This window comes from Pungitius pungitius, chromosome 8 (assembly GCF_949316345.1).
Source record: "Pungitius pungitius chromosome 8, fPunPun2.1, whole genome shotgun sequence".
NCBI lineage: Eukaryota > Metazoa > Chordata > Actinopteri > Perciformes > Gasterosteidae > Pungitius > Pungitius pungitius.
This window is the reverse complement of record NC_084907.1, coordinates 3,895,125-3,911,764: the sequence shown is the minus strand read 5'-3', so window position 1 is coordinate 3,911,764 and position 16,640 is coordinate 3,895,125. Positions and strand designations below refer to the sequence as shown.

The 16,640-nt window shown below is 43.4% G+C and overlaps 2 protein-coding genes across 9 annotated transcripts; one reads left to right on the top strand and one right to left on the bottom strand.

Annotated features, from left to right (window-relative positions):
• Positions 1–284: 284 nt before the first annotated feature.
• Positions 285–9,534, top strand: pltp (phospholipid transfer protein). Of its 2 annotated transcripts, none has more exons than XM_037491045.2 (16): positions 285–578; positions 3,767–3,896; positions 4,944–5,043; positions 5,134–5,262; positions 5,881–6,036; positions 6,144–6,207; positions 6,371–6,526; positions 6,606–6,782; positions 6,885–6,944; positions 7,220–7,384; positions 7,461–7,528; positions 8,088–8,130; positions 8,213–8,276; positions 8,385–8,461; positions 8,961–9,021; positions 9,150–9,534. In XM_037491045.2, the coding sequence occupies exons 2-16, from the start codon at positions 3,773–3,775 to the stop codon at positions 9,155–9,157; spliced, it is 1,452 nt and encodes a 483-aa protein (XP_037346942.2). In that variant the 5' UTR covers positions 285–578; positions 3,767–3,772; the 3' UTR covers positions 9,158–9,534. The 2 variants fall into 2 exon arrangements, with proteins under 2 accessions (XP_037346942.2, XP_037346943.2); XM_037491046.2 differs by lacking the exon at positions 285–578 and adding an exon at positions 626–778.
• Positions 8,217–16,640, bottom strand: khk (ketohexokinase). Of its 7 annotated transcripts, XR_005121676.2 has the most exons (11): positions 16,440–16,640; positions 15,283–15,399; positions 14,555–14,689; positions 14,262–14,396; positions 12,003–12,075; positions 11,755–11,904; positions 11,558–11,646; positions 10,995–11,152; positions 9,094–9,194; positions 8,880–9,002; positions 8,217–8,298 (listed from the first exon to the last, which is right to left on the bottom strand). XR_005121676.2 is itself a non-coding variant. In XM_037491049.2 (9 exons), exons 1-9 carry the CDS (start codon positions 16,535–16,537, stop codon positions 10,489–10,491), a joined length of 1,065 nt encoding a protein of 354 aa, XP_037346946.2. In that variant the 5' UTR covers positions 16,538–16,640; the 3' UTR covers positions 9,765–10,488. The 7 variants fall into 7 exon arrangements, 6 of the variants coding, with proteins under 6 accessions (XP_037346946.2, XP_037346947.2, XP_037346948.2 ...); XM_037491049.2 differs by lacking the exons at positions 8,217–8,298; positions 8,880–9,002; positions 9,094–9,194 and adding an exon at positions 9,765–10,598; XM_062563729.1 differs by lacking the exons at positions 8,217–8,298; positions 8,880–9,002; positions 9,094–9,194 and adding an exon at positions 11,296–11,389.

Here is a 16,640-nt window from a genome sequence, read left to right as displayed (position 1 = left end):
GTGTGTGTGTGGGGGGGGGGGGGGGAGGGGGCTTCTTGTGGAGACATAACACACTGTCACATTGTGAGGAGTGTTTTTACAATAAAAAGCTGGATCTCACACACTCACACACACTCACACACACACACACACATACACACACATAGTACATTAGGACTCGTGGAAAGTGGATTCTCTCAGTGACACAATGAGGTCAACATAAATATATATAGTATTATGATCATTAATAATATATTATCATTAACACAATGAACCCTTCAGAATTTTTTGAGTCAAATTTGTTAATGTCATCATATCGGCTGCAATTTCCCCTTTTACACACATACGGTCTGAATTTTAACTTCTCTGTGAAATACACTCTCCGACAGAGAGGGATAAGGAGGAGGGGGAGCAGGAGTGGGAGGAGGAGGAGGACGAGGGGGACGAGGAAGAGGAAGAGTGGGAGGAAGAGATGGAGGAGGAGTCAGTCCCCTGGGATAAAGCTTTCCACAGGGAGAGGACAGTCAGTGTCAACAGAGACAGAGGAAGGAGAACACATCAGAGAACCGTCAGAAGCTCCGCCTACAGTCTGCTGATCTGTGAGTTTCATCATTCAAACACTCCCAGCTGGTCCTCGAACCGTAGAGAGACAGACAGACAGAGACAGACAGGCAGACGGATAGATAGAGAGACAGAGAGACAGGCAGGCAGACGGATAGAGAGACAGGCAGGCAGACAGATAGAGAGGCAGGCAGAGAGACGGACAGACAGACAGAATTGGTCTTTTTGAAATGGACAGGTGAGTACTGAAGCTGAACCGTAGAGTTGAGTGTATTTCCTGTGAGGTGTTTTCACATGAACCTGTGCGTGTGCCTTCTGTTTTCTCCTGACCTCCTGTGTATCGGTGGATCGGTGATCTGTTGATGCTAACATGTTAATTTTGTGGCGACATAAAGAATAGCCTACAGGTTACAGTTATCCATTTGTTAACTGAATAGGTGTGATGAGGTGTTATCTACTGTCATCTTACTTAAAGTTAAAAATGCTGTACCTTTAAAATGTGTATACTGTGTGTGATCATCTTTGATTACGGCCGTCCCCACATTGTAGAGATTGAGACCATAAACTCACGTTGACAATGTTCACTGAGGGAATAAATCAAGAGAGGAGGAGACTCGTTTTGTCATAGACTTCTCTGGCAGCAGAGGAGTCGCCCCCTGGTGGTCACTACAGAGAACGCAGGCTTGAACACATGAAGCATCAGCGCTCTGCAGAACTGGAAGCGTTGGTTTTTAGTTCGGCCTTTAGGATTATGTGTGTCTGTAGTTGCTAGTTTTGTTCAAATTTGCCAAGTTGTATTTTGAGGATTTTTAGTTTCCAGTCACAAAGTGCAACTGGAGTGACGCCCGTATCTGAATTTTTAATTTGTAAAGTTGGACTAAATTCTGACCTCAAGATCCAAGATGGCTGCGTCCAGTGTGCATGATTCAGCCCAAAATGATGTTGTCGATTTCACCTGTTTGCTCTTTAAATTTGGAGTATTGGAGCCGCGTTCTCTGTACAGATGCGTTTTTATAGCTCCCCACTGAAGGTATGCTAATATGTTAGCAACTATCACCAGACCCCTTCTGAAGAGAGGAGACCTTATCCAAGGATCTCTGAGTGGATACATGAACTTTCATTCGGGATGGATGTCAGAGATAAAGATATTTTCTGGAGGGGGGAACATTTATGTGGGGGATTCTGTCGCTTTATTTTTCATGTTTTTTCACATTCGATACTTCATGACCGATCTAATTACAGGGTGTCGTCATTTGAAGAAGCTCTCAGACGATTATTTAAAGTATATTGAGTAAGAAGGAAAATCCTTCGTTTAAAATGTAGCATTATTTGGACGTTACTGTTGCGTAACAGTACTTTACTGCTGATTAGGAGTAATTTACTCTCAAACAGCAGTAGCTGTCTGTTGAATTGGAGTACTTTATTGTTGTAAAATAATATTTAAATGTTATATGGCAACAAGTCTGGTATAACACTACCGTTGTATTGACGTACTTCAGTAATAATTAGCAGTACTTTCCTGTTGTGTAGTAGAACTTTCGGTTTGTTCAGCAGAGCTTTATAACAGTACTTTAGTTTGAGTAGAATAGTATTTATTTAGGGTATTGCAGTACTTCATTGCTGGATATGGTGTAGCTGATTTATAGTAATTCATTAAGTTACGAAGTGTGAGTGTTGTTTATTTCATATGTGCTTCATTAAATCACACTGCAGTTTAAAACATGAGGTTAGAGGTCAGAGAGTCTTTGAACTGAGCATCATTTAATTAAAGGTTAGCTGCTAGCAGATGTCCAGATGTGGATGACGCAGTAGCTGGAGGGTGATTGGCTGTCAGCCCTGAGCTGTAATTAAACACACAGATTACAGACTAGTGTGTGTGTGTGTGGTCCTGTGTGAGGACTTTCTGTTTTTCAAAGGCTATTTGAAGCTTAAGTCCAGATAATTAAAGTGGGTGTGTATGTTTACTTATGAAAGACATGTGTATGTTATATTCCCTTCTTCATCTTTGTGTTCTTCACACAGACATCAGTTTTCCTCGTGAACTTTGTTCGGAAACTCTCACTGAGGGATTTTAGTTCACAATGAATCCATTTAAACAATGTTGCTTACATTTGATCCTTTAGCTTCATCCTGCTTCATAACATCAAACACATTAATGACATCACATCACAACATCTGAGGGGTGCAGTACAATAAAACTCTGTGTTTCCGCTGTTAACATTAAGGTCATTGTGATAAAATATTTCCCTTGGTGCTAAGTATTGTTTTTTTTACTTAAACTGTAGCAATCAGATTTAATTTCATTCACCACAAGCCAAAAACACTGTTTTTACACACAGTGGATTTTAGGTCCACGTCTACCTTTTAAAATTATATTAAATAATAAAACTTCACTCCAACCGACATCATGGGATCATAGTCATAGACTGCATAGAATAACTGGACTCAGCTTTGTTTATTTGCAATAAGTGAAAAGAAGTGACCGAATTAGAATTGCGACCAAGTGACAAAGACAAACCAGACTCTCTTGTAGTGGCCGTGACCTGTCAATCACAGTAAGCCCCGCCCTAAAACTGCTGGAAGAAAAGAGGGGGAGAGAAGGGGAGATGAGGGAAGAAAAGGGGGAGAGGAGGGGGAGAACGGTGAAAGAAGAAGGGGATGTTGTGAAACAGAGGTAACTCCAGTTCAAGTTGAGTTGTGGTTGTGTGGAAAACACGGTCCTAGAAAATGTTCAGCTGTGAGGAAGTCCAAACCCCTCAGATCGGCCTGCTCATTGTGACCTTTGACCTCATCTCACCGGCTTTTCCTTTACAGCCGAGGACAGTTTGTCTTGGAAAAGTTGTGTTTGTGGATAGTTTGTCGGCTCACAGTTTGACAGTTTGTCCGTGGACAGTGACCTAGAAGCTAGAAGTTATATAACCTAGAAGCTATAAGCAATAGAAACTAGGAGCCTGAAGCTTTAGAAGCTAGAACCTACAGATACTAGAAGTTATAGAAACTAGGAGCCAGAAGCTACAGAAGCTAGAGGTTATAGAACCTAGCTGCTAGAAGCTATAGAAGCTAGAAGTTATAGAACCTAGGAGCCAGAAACTACAGAAGCTAGAGGTTGTAGAACTTACCTGCTAGAAGCTATAGAAGCTAGAAGCTATAGAAGCTAGAAGCTAGGACCAACTGGACACAACCACATTCGCTGAATCCGGCAGCTGATCTTCTTTTTCTTCTTCAGGTTGAGATGTTCCTGCCCAGGATGACCGTCCTTCTATCGTCCCTCCTCTTCCTCCTGGTGTCCTCCATCATGGCCGCCAATGAACCAGCCGGCTGCAAAATCAGAATTACTGACAAAGGCCTAGATATGTGTAAATTAATTTCATTATTATCCAGAAGAGAGTTTTGATTGTAATACCGCCCTTCTAATATTTGGACTGTATCTGTACTCTGTTTAGTTCTTGGAGTAAAGTCCCAGAGGGAGCAACAATTGTAGAAATATATTGAACATGTGACTAATATAAACTTAATTTAAATGTATACCAATTAGGGCCGGGACTCGATTAAAAATATTAATCTAATTAGAGGCTTTGTAATTAATTAATCAAAATCAATCGCATTTTAATTGTATAAATATTTGACCTGAGAACAGTGAGAAGTAATTTTTTTCACATGGATTTTTATATTTGTTCAACCAATTCCAGCAGACAAGTGTAGCAATAGCATATTTAGAAATATAGTAGTTTCAGAAATTCAGGTAGCCTATAGGTAAGTAGACCTTCTGTAAACTAGGTTTTTTTTAAGTAGCCCAATACTTTCAAGTACAGAACATTGGTTATTTTTTTAGACGTGGACTTAGTTACCCTGGTCCTTAAACCAGTCATCTGGTGCAGTGTGGGTTGGGTGTGGGTCCTTGTACGTCCACGCTAGCTGCTAATTGTTTTGCGTTGAGGTGATACTTGAGGCTCGATGTGAATTCCTTGTTGCACAGCTTGCACACAACCACGCTCTTATCGACGCTTCCATCCGTGTGTTTATTATAATAAGATTTTCCATTCACGGGGCCACCCGACACGGTCTCGTCAGCTTCTTCGTTCATGTTCACTGTGGTTTGTTGTTGTCTGAAGTCATGAACGCTAGTTGGTGCTCCAGTATAATCGGTCCTCCGAAACTCATCCAGTGAGAAACATTCCGCGGTGCAAAAAATAAGTGTAAAAATGCGTTAAAAATGTTTAATGTGTTATTTTTTGTGTAATTAATTAATCTTAATTCACATTGTAATTAATTAATCGTAATTAACGCGCTAAAGTCCCGGCCCTAATACCAATCTAAACTGTTAGATTGAAATCCGTACTTATTGCAGTACTTTGAGTACTACGTCTTGTGGATTAAGTACTTCTGTGTTTTTGTGTCTCCAGTGAAGTTTGAGACGCAGAAGTTTGTAGAAGAAGAGCTCAGCAACATCTCGATGCCGGAGATGAAGGGCACAGAGGGACGCTTCCAGTACACCATCACCAAGTACAGGCGCTGCGTTGTGTTTAAAGTCACACCGTGGTCTGTGAATGTGTGTGTTGATGCCTCCCGTTTCTTCCCTGTGTGTGTCCTCAGCGTGAAGATAACCAAGTTGAATCTGACTCACGCCGAGCTGCAGTTCATCCCCGACGTCGGCCTGCTGTTCGACGTCCAGAACTCGTCCATCTCGCTGAGTTTCCACCGTCAGATCCTCTACTGGTTCTTGTTAGTTCTGCTCGCAGAAGACACCGACACTCACACGCCTCCGATGGTTCCTCAAAGGAACAATATCAGCTCATTCTATTATTAGTATGCTTCCACAGAGCGTAAAAATAACCAAAATATCTCTATAAATCTATATATTTATGCTATAGAACACATTACTGTTGCTTAGTGCTTGTTGTAGTTCTTTTACAGAAGATTTTTATTGGACTCCACCAAGTACTTTTCCTACTAATGTAGATGTACATTGATGTAATCGGTCAAGTCAAAATACGCCGTTTTACCCTCAAAGAATCTCTGAACTCAACAGAGCGCTTCAATGGATCCTCCTCACACTCGATAAATCTCAAGGAATCCTGGAGCTTTTGTGTTTTTGTACAACGGCGTTGCCGTGGCGACGGGCCGTAACTCCCCTTTGCGTCGTCCAAGCCGCACTGACCTTTTTTTGTTCTCGATAAGAAGAAACAGGAGAAATAAGAGGAAACAGCGGCAGGAAGTCACACTTTTGATCCGCCCGATGCACAGCGGCATGACGCGTGACGCGCTCATGTCCATCCGGCGCCACGCGGTGGCCACAGGAAGTGGTCCGCCTCATCGCTGACACGTCTCTCTGTTGCTCAGTTACGACACGGGAAACATCAACGCGTCGGCCGAGGGAGTGAACATCAACACGGCTCTGAGTCTCATCAGGGACGACGCGGGACGACTGAAGATCAATAACATCACCTGCGATGCCAAAATCTCCAAAATGAGGGCAAAGTTCAGCGGAACGCTGGGGTAAAACACACCGATACTGCTACTAAGGTCAATGGGAGAATTGTAGTAATACATAATGACAATATTGGCCAATCAACAGCTGTCTGTCGACACTTTCTGTCTTTCAGGAAAGTTTACGACTTCCTGGCCACCTTTCTGACAACAGGGATGCGCTTCCTCCTCAACAAACAGGTGCGTCTCTCACCTGTCTCTCTCTCCCCTGTCACTGGTCTGTCACTCACCTGCCACCTGTCTGTCGGTCGCTGACCCATCTATCTTTCTGTCTGTCTCTCACCTATCCCTCCCTCTACCTGTCTCTCTGACGCGTCTCTCTGTCTCTCCGTGTGTCCCTTAGATCTGTCCCGCTCTGAATCACGCCGCTCTGGTCCACGTGAACTCGATGTTGGAGACGATCCCCGTGAGGTCGGAGGTCGATCAGTACATCGGCATTGATTACTCTCTGATCGACGACCCGATAGTGACGTCCAGGAGCCTCGACATGAACTTCCGGGTCAGGCCGCCTCCTCTGAGGACACGTCTCGTGGTCTTCTGGTGTGGTGAGGAGGTTAACGCTTGTGTCCTCTGTGCAGGGGATGTTCTTCGACCTGTCGGACCCAAACAGCACGTTGGTGAACTACGCCGTGGACCCGGTCATCCGGGAGTACGACCGCATGGTCTACCTTGCGTTGTCCGAGTACTTCTTCGACAGCGGCTTGAATTCTTACTACAGAGCGGGAGTCTTCCAGATGCACATCTTCAACGAGAAGGTCAAACCGCAGACCCCCCCCCTAAACTCGCCCTGAGATTCACTCCTAAGAACCTGCCTGATCCGGTCTGACCTCAGGGCTTCTGTTTGTGTTCTCTTTCAGATGCCCAAAGACCTGGAGGTGTTGTTGAAGACCACCTACTTCGGATCCATCCTGATGCTGGTGAGCAGATAGACACCCAGAACACAGGCGGGGGACACAATAGAGAGACAGTAGAGACACAGCGGGAACACGTTAGAGAGACAGTAGAGACACTGCAGGGACACGTTGGAGAGACAGTAGAGACACTGGAGGGACACATTGGAGAAACAGTAGAGACACTGCAGGGACACGTTGGAGAGACAGTAGAGACACTGGAGGGACACGTTGGAGAGACAGTAGAGACACGGCAGCACTTTACTACTCACTACTTTTCTTCACGTCCATGTCCTCCTCAGAACCCGGCTCTGGTGGACGCTCCAATGTCTCTGCAGATCGCTGTTAACTCGCCTCCGAAAACCTCCATCAAGACGTCAGGGGCTACCGTTGTCATGACAGCCATCGTCAAGGTGATGGTACTGCCTCCGGGTCAGCCTCCGGTCCAGCTAAGCAGCATGACGATGGTACAAACACACACACAGACACACACAATAAAACCAAACTATGGACAACCTTTTATTAATTAATTCCTTCTTGCAGGAAACTAAGTTTCACGCTAAAGTTTCGATGAAGGGAAAACGTCTGGCCATTCATGCTGACCTCCGCAGGTACACACCAACACAGACGCTCACAACGACATAAGCTTTCTAGTTTTGTCTCACTCGACTGAGGCTGCTGATCCAAGCGAAGCAAGAGGCGGGGCTTTATAGTTTCACCGCTAACTTCCTGTTTCTATGCTAAAGGAATGAAGATCGATATTAACGTCATTAACTATGGCGAGACTATAGTTAATGACCCTAAACCTAACCCTAACCCCCCAACTCAACAGTAGGAGCTCCATAACGGCACTGAATCATTCCAACCACCACGCGACCCCCCCCAACTGGACAGGAAGTTAGCGGAGAAACCGTAAAGCCCCGCCTCTCGCTTGTTTTGATTGGCTGCCTTGTCACGTGATCAGTCAGACTATTTTAAGGTGTATGCATGTCTAAAAAAACAACACACGTTTCTCTAGATGTGTGCGGCCTTTCCAGTTACTGAAGGTTGTTCAGAATCCCCTAAAATATCTACTTAAGTAGATACTCCGATAGAAGGTCGCCTCTCTGTGGTGTCATGAGCTCCTCTCAGTAACAATAAATGACCGAGGCCACACTTTTCTTCTTTTAGATTTAAAATCTTCTCCAATCAATCGGCGCTGGAATCTCTGGCAGTGAGTTACAACTCTAAGGTTATGTGAATAGTTTTAAAACGTAAGGTAAAATGTTTAAGTCACCCGTCTGCCTGTCTGTCAGCTGATTCCTCTGCAGGCTCCTCTGAAGACCATGCTGCAGATGTCTGTGGTTCCATTGATCAACAGTAAGAATCTCCTGTCCATCACCTGTGAAACATTAGCTCATATTTACATTTTTACCTTGAACAACGCTCTGTGTGCGTGTGTGTGTGTGTATCTGTGTGTGTGTTCAGACTGGACAAAGAGAGGAGTTCGGATCCCTCTGGCTGATGGGGTGGATTTCATTGAGGAAGTAGTTGAATATCACAACGTGAGTCTGTTCAAACATCTAATCCGTGCACTGAGTGTGGAGGATAAGACACTGATGTCGCCCCCTGGTGGCTGGCTCCAGTATATGTCATAAGCTCCGCCCCTTACGTGTTAACAAAAAGGGGACATGGGTAACGAAAGCCTCTAGTTCACCATTTCGGCTCCCGCCATCTTGGATTTGGGTTGTCGCCATGTTGTTGTTTTTAGCAATTAATGAGCAGAAGTGTTTAGGCATTCTCTGTAGTGACCACCAGGGGGCAACTGAAAACCGGAAAACACCGACACTCCGCTGCATTAGAGAAAGTCCCTTCAAAAAAATCCTTATAATATAATTTTTTTTTTCTCCATGCAATGGCCCGCGACCCACTACAAACGGTTGACAAACACTGCCATAGAAGACTTTGAGAAAATGACTCTACTTCTCGAGTTTATGGATCTCTAGTTCTGTCATGTGACGTGGTGTTTCCCGGTGTTGACTGCAGCTGTGTTGATCTCTGCAGGGTTTCATCTTGATCGGAGCGAATCTTCACTTCAGCAAAGGACTGAGAGAAATGATCACAGGTAGCCCATAAACCATCACAGTGTAAACATACACATGAAGAACATACATATATAAATACAAACACTGTTTACCTCCATGTTCCCTGCTAACGGTCTTCTCTGCTCCTCTGATACCTGGGACCGTGTAGATCAGTGAAACCAGCAGCGGGGGAAGAAGTATTCAGGTCCTTTTTCTGGAGTAAAAAGTACGAGTGCAAAACATTGTGAAAATACTCCACCACACGTTAAAGTACTGCATTTAAAACCCTACTTGTAAAAGTATGTTAGTGTTGTACTTAAAACTGAAAGTATTCATCTTGTGTTGAAATGTTCCTCGTCTGCATTTCTCAACAATATACTGAATGATGTTTCTGGGTTAATAGATAATTGTTCTGCTGTAGATGTTTTCAACTCCTTTGTACACTGTTGGGTCTGCAGCGGTGCATCGTATTCTATGAGATATTATGTGTGTGAAGTTGTTGACCTGTGAGCAAAAAAGGCAAAGGTCTAAAGTGCTGAGGACATTCATTTTGGTTTCTTCCCAAAAAACAGACTTTAAAGTATTTTCTTTGACACAGTAAAAAGGTGAGAAGGTATCAGTTGGCTCTCTAATAACAGCTCACATATGCAGCTCTGTTTGTATTAACAACATCAATAAAAATGAAATACAACTCGCAATTTGCTTTTTTGTACAAGTTGTAAGACTAATTGAGCATCACAGAAACATAAGTCTCACTTTACCAATAAATCCTGCAGAATAAATCAAGAGAAGTAGAGCAGCTTCATGTTTCTGTCGGATCAATACATTTTATTCTCATCAGGTAAAAAAACAACAATACAGCGATGATTTGATATTAACAAGATGTTAGTTCATTTAAAGTCGCTGCATTCCAGACACCAGTTTATCAACCCTTTATTAGCAGCTTGTTAATAGTTATGTTTATTTATTATCAACTTAAGATCACTTATAATAAAATATTAATGATACGATTACAGTTAAAGTTGCAACTTTAAATAGCTTTTTAAAGTGGTACCACTGTCACCTAGACAACCAGATCACCGTCTTCAGAGCTGAACAACTAGCTATAGACGTCTTCACAGTTTAACAAGGAAAGTTCTTCCACCATTCCCGCAGGTAGCTGCCTTCAGATACTGCTTGTAAGCAGCAATGCAGCCCACGCGTCTAAGGCTTTTATTTTGAAAAGCTAAGAATCAAAGGAGTGCAGTGTAGATGACAACCTCAGATGTTTCTACAGTTTGAGCGTTATCCTCTTTCTTTGTACTGTGAACTAAACCTTTTCTGGGTTTCAGAAAGATTGACATAGGAGATAATTTTGGCAAGAAAAGTAAACGGTGTAATTATTCTACAGCACATTAGTCTTAATTGTAAATTAATTAAGTAAAATATGTTGTAATTTCACTGCTGAATAAAATCAATATTTAATTTTAACCCATCATTATCAACCTTAGACTATCATCATGAATCCTTCACTGTTTGGAGTTGCCAAAGTATTTGCCAATGTCATCGTAACCGTGGAAACCGCACTTCCTGCCAGCGACTCGGCAGCCGAACGTCAGCGCGTCCTGCAAACTTCCACCTACGGGGGGGAAAAGGTATTTATTTATTGTTTACCAAAATATGGAGAAAAAAAACACACGGATAAGTTAAGTTTTTTTGCCGTTGTGTGAAAATCATGGTTTCGGTGATCGACTCTTCCGCCTTGTGAAGTAGGAGGAGCACATGCGATCATCCTGATTAATTAACGAGGCACAGATCAGCCTTTGAGGAACCGAGGCAGCCTGACATCAATCATCTCGTTAATTAGAGCCGGCTAATGGGACATTTGATCGACTTAATTGAACCGCGTACGAGGAACAGGGTCCAGGTCTGAGTTCAGAGAACAAAATCCCTGCCCCTCGACCCGGAAAGGAAGGGTCATTGCTTTTCTTTCAAAATAAAAGCAGTACAAGTTGGTCTCTAGCTAACGTCTCACCGTTGGATAGCGTGTAGATGACGGCAGAGTTGAAAGTGTCTCCGGCTCCGAGAGTGTCGACCAGAGTTTCAGGAGGAAACGCGTCCGAATGAATGACAGAACCGTCAGGACCTAAAGCATCGGCTCCTTCTTCTGCCCAGGCACACACTAGGACAGCCCTGAGAGGGAGACGGGTCAGAGAGGAAGAGACGGGTCAAAAAGACAGACCTGAGGGAGACGGGTCAGAGAGGAAGAGACGGGTCAGAAAGACAGACCTGAGGGAGACGGGTCAGAGAGGAAGAGACGGGTCAGAAAGACAGACCTGAGGGAGACGGGTCAGAGAGAGGAGAGACGGGTCAAAAAGACAGACCTGAGGAAGACGGGTCAGAGAGGAGAGACGGGTCAAAAAGACAGACCTGAGGGAGACGGGTCAGAGAGGGAGAGACGGGTCAGAAAGACAGACCTGAGGAAGACGGGTCAGAGAGGGAGAGACAGATTAGAGATGGAGAGACGGTTCAGAGAACTGTGCCGGAGACACAACCGTGTCCTCAAAAGAGTCCCGTGGACCCGACCCCGCCGCTCACCCCGGTTTCACCCGGCCGCGGAGCCCTTTCAGAGCAGCTGCCGCCGACAGGAAGCCGAAGTGTCGGGCCACGTCTTTGCTGACAAACACCTGGAATGACGAGAGCGGCGTCAACACCCGAGGTGACCTGTCTCAACCCGTCCCGCCACGGACCTCCTGTGTAAAGAATGTCCCCCCCCCCCCCCAAAAGACTCTCACCACGTCGCCGTGAGGAAACAGCTGATACAGCGGTTCCCTGGTCTTCTCTATCTCCACGGAGACGGTGATTCTCTGCTGCTGCCGCGGCAACGTGGCGTTAAACGCCACAACCCTCTGGATCATCTTCACCTGCTCCTCGGCGTTACGGCCCTGCAGGAGTTTAAACACAAACATCTAGCAGTAAAACCTGCTGCTCCTTTCAGACGGGTCAATCTGACAGGTCCAAGGTCTCAGGTGCTGCCGCTCACCTCCCAGTGGATCCACTTGAACTGATGGAGATCCACTTTGGAGAAATCCTCCGCTGTGACTTCAGGGAGGTCCCTGATGGACAGTGAGGTCAGAGGTCACGTTTCACATGAAGATGATCCACAAACAGCTTCTTCACACACAAGTCATCAAAGCTGATGAAAACAGCTGATCATCATCGGGCCACAAAAGACATTCCACACAACAATATCAGGAATTAAAACCATTCGATGATCTCAAATTGATTAATCGGTTGAATTAACTTGGTCATGTGACAGATGATTGTCAGATGCGTTTCCGTCGGCATGATTAAAAATCAGAGCTTTGAGTTGTGTTGCTGAATATGAAAAGTTTTATTTACATTCACAAGATTAAAGTGCAAAGAGTACCCTTCCAAAGCATTTTAAAATCGACAAAATCAAACCTTTCCTCATTAAGGGCATTTTGTAACACACATTTACATGTTGTTTAGATTTGATCATTTTAAAAGTAAACTCCCCACTGATGGAAGATTAAAACCTGTTTAATTACAGAACATTTTTTGTATATTTCAGCGCAAACATGGTTGTTTTAAAACATCAGAGACTTTAAATGAATCAAGACAATTAAACAATAATTAAACCACTGCAGAGATGGGGGTATATGTATATATATATATATATATATATAAATGGTATGCGGTTTCTACTCTTTCCAGTCTTTATCAGATCTTTCCTGCTGCCTGAACTAAACATTTAATGTAAAATTATGTTGAGCTAAAATATATATATATATTAGTGCTGTCAAATTATTTAAAAAAATGTAATCATGATTAATCGCATTTATGTCAGTTAATACAAAATGTATCACAATTAATTGCAAATGTTTATCTATTCTAAATGTCCCTTCATTTATTTTTTCCCATACTTTGTTCTTAATTTTAATGCTCTTATTAACATGGAAAAGTGGATTGGCTTGCTTTATGCAAATCATTTATTTTACTGAAAAACCATAGTGCCAAACAGTGCGGTACAAAATAAAATGATGAAGTGGACATTTCAGGTAAACAAGGACTCAGCCCATAGTGCAGTTAAACCATGACTAAATATTTTCTTTTTTTCAAGTTTGCTGTGAACAAAGCAGTCAGGCGTCTTATCTCAGAAACAATGAACCGTAACAGTTAGGTTACCAATAAAAGGTGAGCCTACTACTTCTATGCTTTCAGCAGCTACTCGACCAGACAAGTCTGTTGACATTTTCAGGCATCAGTCATCGTTGAAACATCGTTAAAATGGGTTTGTCCTTAATAACACATTTAACAGACAGCACTAATATTTTAATTCAATATATGAAAAATAGGGCTGTCAACATTAACGCGTACATCTATGTGATTAATGTGGCGAGATTAATGCGGCAAAATATTTGAATGCAGTTAAAGCAACATGTAACAACGTTATTTCCGGTCTTCCGATGTGACAGAAGTAAACAAAGTTGACTCCAAATCAAAACCCCGAAGCTGCAATCAAACAACAGTGTCTAAGATCCACGCTTTCTAAAGTCATTACTCATTACTTGTAAGATTTAGTCTTTAGAAAAAAAACATTAATCAATTAATCACTATTAATGAATTTCAAAATGTGCGATTAATGATTTTTTCAAATCTATTGGTAGCCCCAATGAATACATATTTTAATAATAAGTTTAAATATTAAATTACATAAATGTACAATTCATTGAGATTTCAGGATTTATAAAGTTGTCACTGCCTCACCTTTTACGGCATTCTTGTACACTTTTACAGTTCTTTATGTCCTCAAATAACTAAAAAAATAAACAAGGTCCGCCGACCGCTTGATCCGAATGATAATTCCAATCAGGACCAAAACGTCTCGCTCTGCAGTGAGCCATTACCCCAAGATCAGAACCAGGATCTGGACCAAGATCAGGACCAGTAGCAGGACCAGGAAGAGGAGGTCATGGTTCCTCCAGGCGGGTAAAGCAGCGCCCACCAAACACCTCAGCAACGTGAACCTCGCTTTCAGTTTCTATGGTGACCAAACAAGACTCACCAGTCACTAATGCCTCTTTTAAATGTTTACGTACATGAGTCTACTGCATTAATGTGAGTCACATGACTCATGTGCTTTTCTATGAAGCTGCAGTGAGTACATTCAGCTGTAAACCAGCTGTTCTCTGAGGTTCTGAAGGTAAATACGTTGCTCCTTCTGATCGATGGTGACGAGGTGTTCAGTGGACGCCGCGCCGGCGCCGTGTTTCCTTACGTGTCGTAGAGCACGACGGTTCGAGAGCCGCTGGACGGACAAACCACGCAACACGCAGACGGAGTTTGACCCTCCGTCTGCCAGACCAGCGCAGAGACATCGACGGCGCACCGCGAGAAGTCGGCCATGATGAAACTGACAAGAGACACAGGAAACCACTTTGTGTCAGCTCTCCAAAATAAAACCGTCCCCGTCCACTCATTGGTGGAACGGGCGAGCTGCTCTGTGACGGCGTTCCTGAAATAAATAGCAGTTAGTGAGACACACACACACACACAAACACCTGTGCACACCTGTTCATGTGCAGGATGGTGCGGCTTCCTGTGCTGATGTTGCTGACGACCACGGAAGCTGGAAGCGCACACTGAGCGTGCTTGGACACCAGAGACACATCGATGTGGAACTTCTGAAAATCCTCCAAAATAAAACTACAGACAATAAAGTGTTTCACGTCTCCTCTGTCCTTCACCATAAAGCTTCAAACAGGGAACCGTTGCACTTCTCCTTTGTCCTAAAAAATATATCACTGACAGGACAGTGAGGATCTCTATGGACAAATGAGACGTGGAAACAAGGGGAGAGAAAGAAGACACAGAAGGAGACAATGACATGTTTAGAGAAAAGGATGCAATTAAAAACAAATTAAGAGAGAAGAAAAGTAAAACAAGAGTAAAGAAGAGGAAACATCAAAGAGGAAAGAGAACCAAAGGATAATTTGGAAATTAGGAGGGAAAGGAGACAAGATATGAGTCATGAAGAGCGAGTAGAATAGGAACAATGAGAGAGAATAAGAGAAAGAAACAAGGTTGAAGTATATGAGGAAACAAGGAGATAAGGGCAGAAGGAGAAGATGCAAAAACAAGAAAAAATGTCAAAAGAGAGAAATGAGACAAGGAAACAGGGACCTGTGGAGTTTTTGAAGTTTCTAAAACCTAAATGTGATCTCTGAGATGTCAGACCTCCCTGAACATCACTAAGGCATAGATAACATGGACGTATTGATTCATTGATTAGAACTCACTCGGTCACAGGTCCTGCAGACAGAGAGCCCATGAAGGCGCTCGGCGCTCCGAGCAGCGACAGCACCGTGCACGAGTTTGAAGCGTTTCCTCCTCGCTGCCAGTGCTGCGACAGACACCTGCACAGGGGGGATGACGTCACCGCATGAACGATCAATACCACGGAAGAAATGATCGGTGCTGACACGAAAGATTGCTAATTCGCAGAGGTGCATGCTGGGATAAGATATTATTCCTAGGGGACACTATGTACTAAAGCGGCCCCGTTTGTGATCAGTGACAATGCTGAAAATTGTACTTACCACATTGAAAACACACACTTCATACTCTGCCCTATCACACAAATGCACACATGTGATCTTATTTGTACTTTAGTAAAGTTTTATTTATTTTTTCATCTATTTTTTTATTTTGTATATTGTTTATGTTGCTTGCTGCTACTGGCCAGCATAGGGCTACTAAAGGAAATTTTGTTGTATAACAACAATGACAACAACAAAAAAACTGACTAGTACGTACTACTTTAACGTAATGTGTGTCAGCACATATTCAGTGTACAGTGTAATTAAAAATATGTGGAGAAAAGTGACGTTACGTTATTACCTCAAATCTACGGGACTGAGCTGTGAATGGTTACATGCCTCTGTTATCAGTCATCAGTCATGTGCTAACCCACTGTTGTCATTAGCATTAGCCTGTGGGCTAACCTACTGTTGTCACTAGGATTAGCCTGTGTGCTAACACTAGCATTAGCCTATGTGCTAACCTACTGCTGTCACTAGCATTAGCCTGTTTGCTTGCCTACCGTGGTCACTAGCATTAGCCTGTATGCTAACCTACTGCTGTTACTAGCATTAGCCTGTTTGCTAACCTACTGTTGTCACTAGCATTAGCGGTGTGTGCCAACCTACTGTTGTCACTAGCATTATCAGCGTGTGCTAACCTACTGTTGTGACTAGCATTAGCGGTGTGTGCTAACCTACTGTTATCACTAGCAATAGCGGTGTGTGCTAACCTACTGTTGTTACTAGCATTATCAGCGTGTGCTAACCTACTGTTGTCATTAGCATTAGCGGTGTGTGCTAACCTACTGTTATCACTAGCAATAGCGGTGTGTGCTAACCTACTGTTGTCACTAGCATTAGCCGTGTGTGCTAACCTGCTGTCAGAATCTTCTTCTGGGTATTTGTCGACCACGTTGATGATGTCAAGACACACCAGACCCACACATAGAATCTTCTTCTTCCGTTCCTCCATGATAACCCACACAAAACTCCCAAGTTCAGTGTGTGACTGTCACGCAGTTGCAAGTTGGACTTTGACACACACACACACACACACGCACGCACGCAAACACACA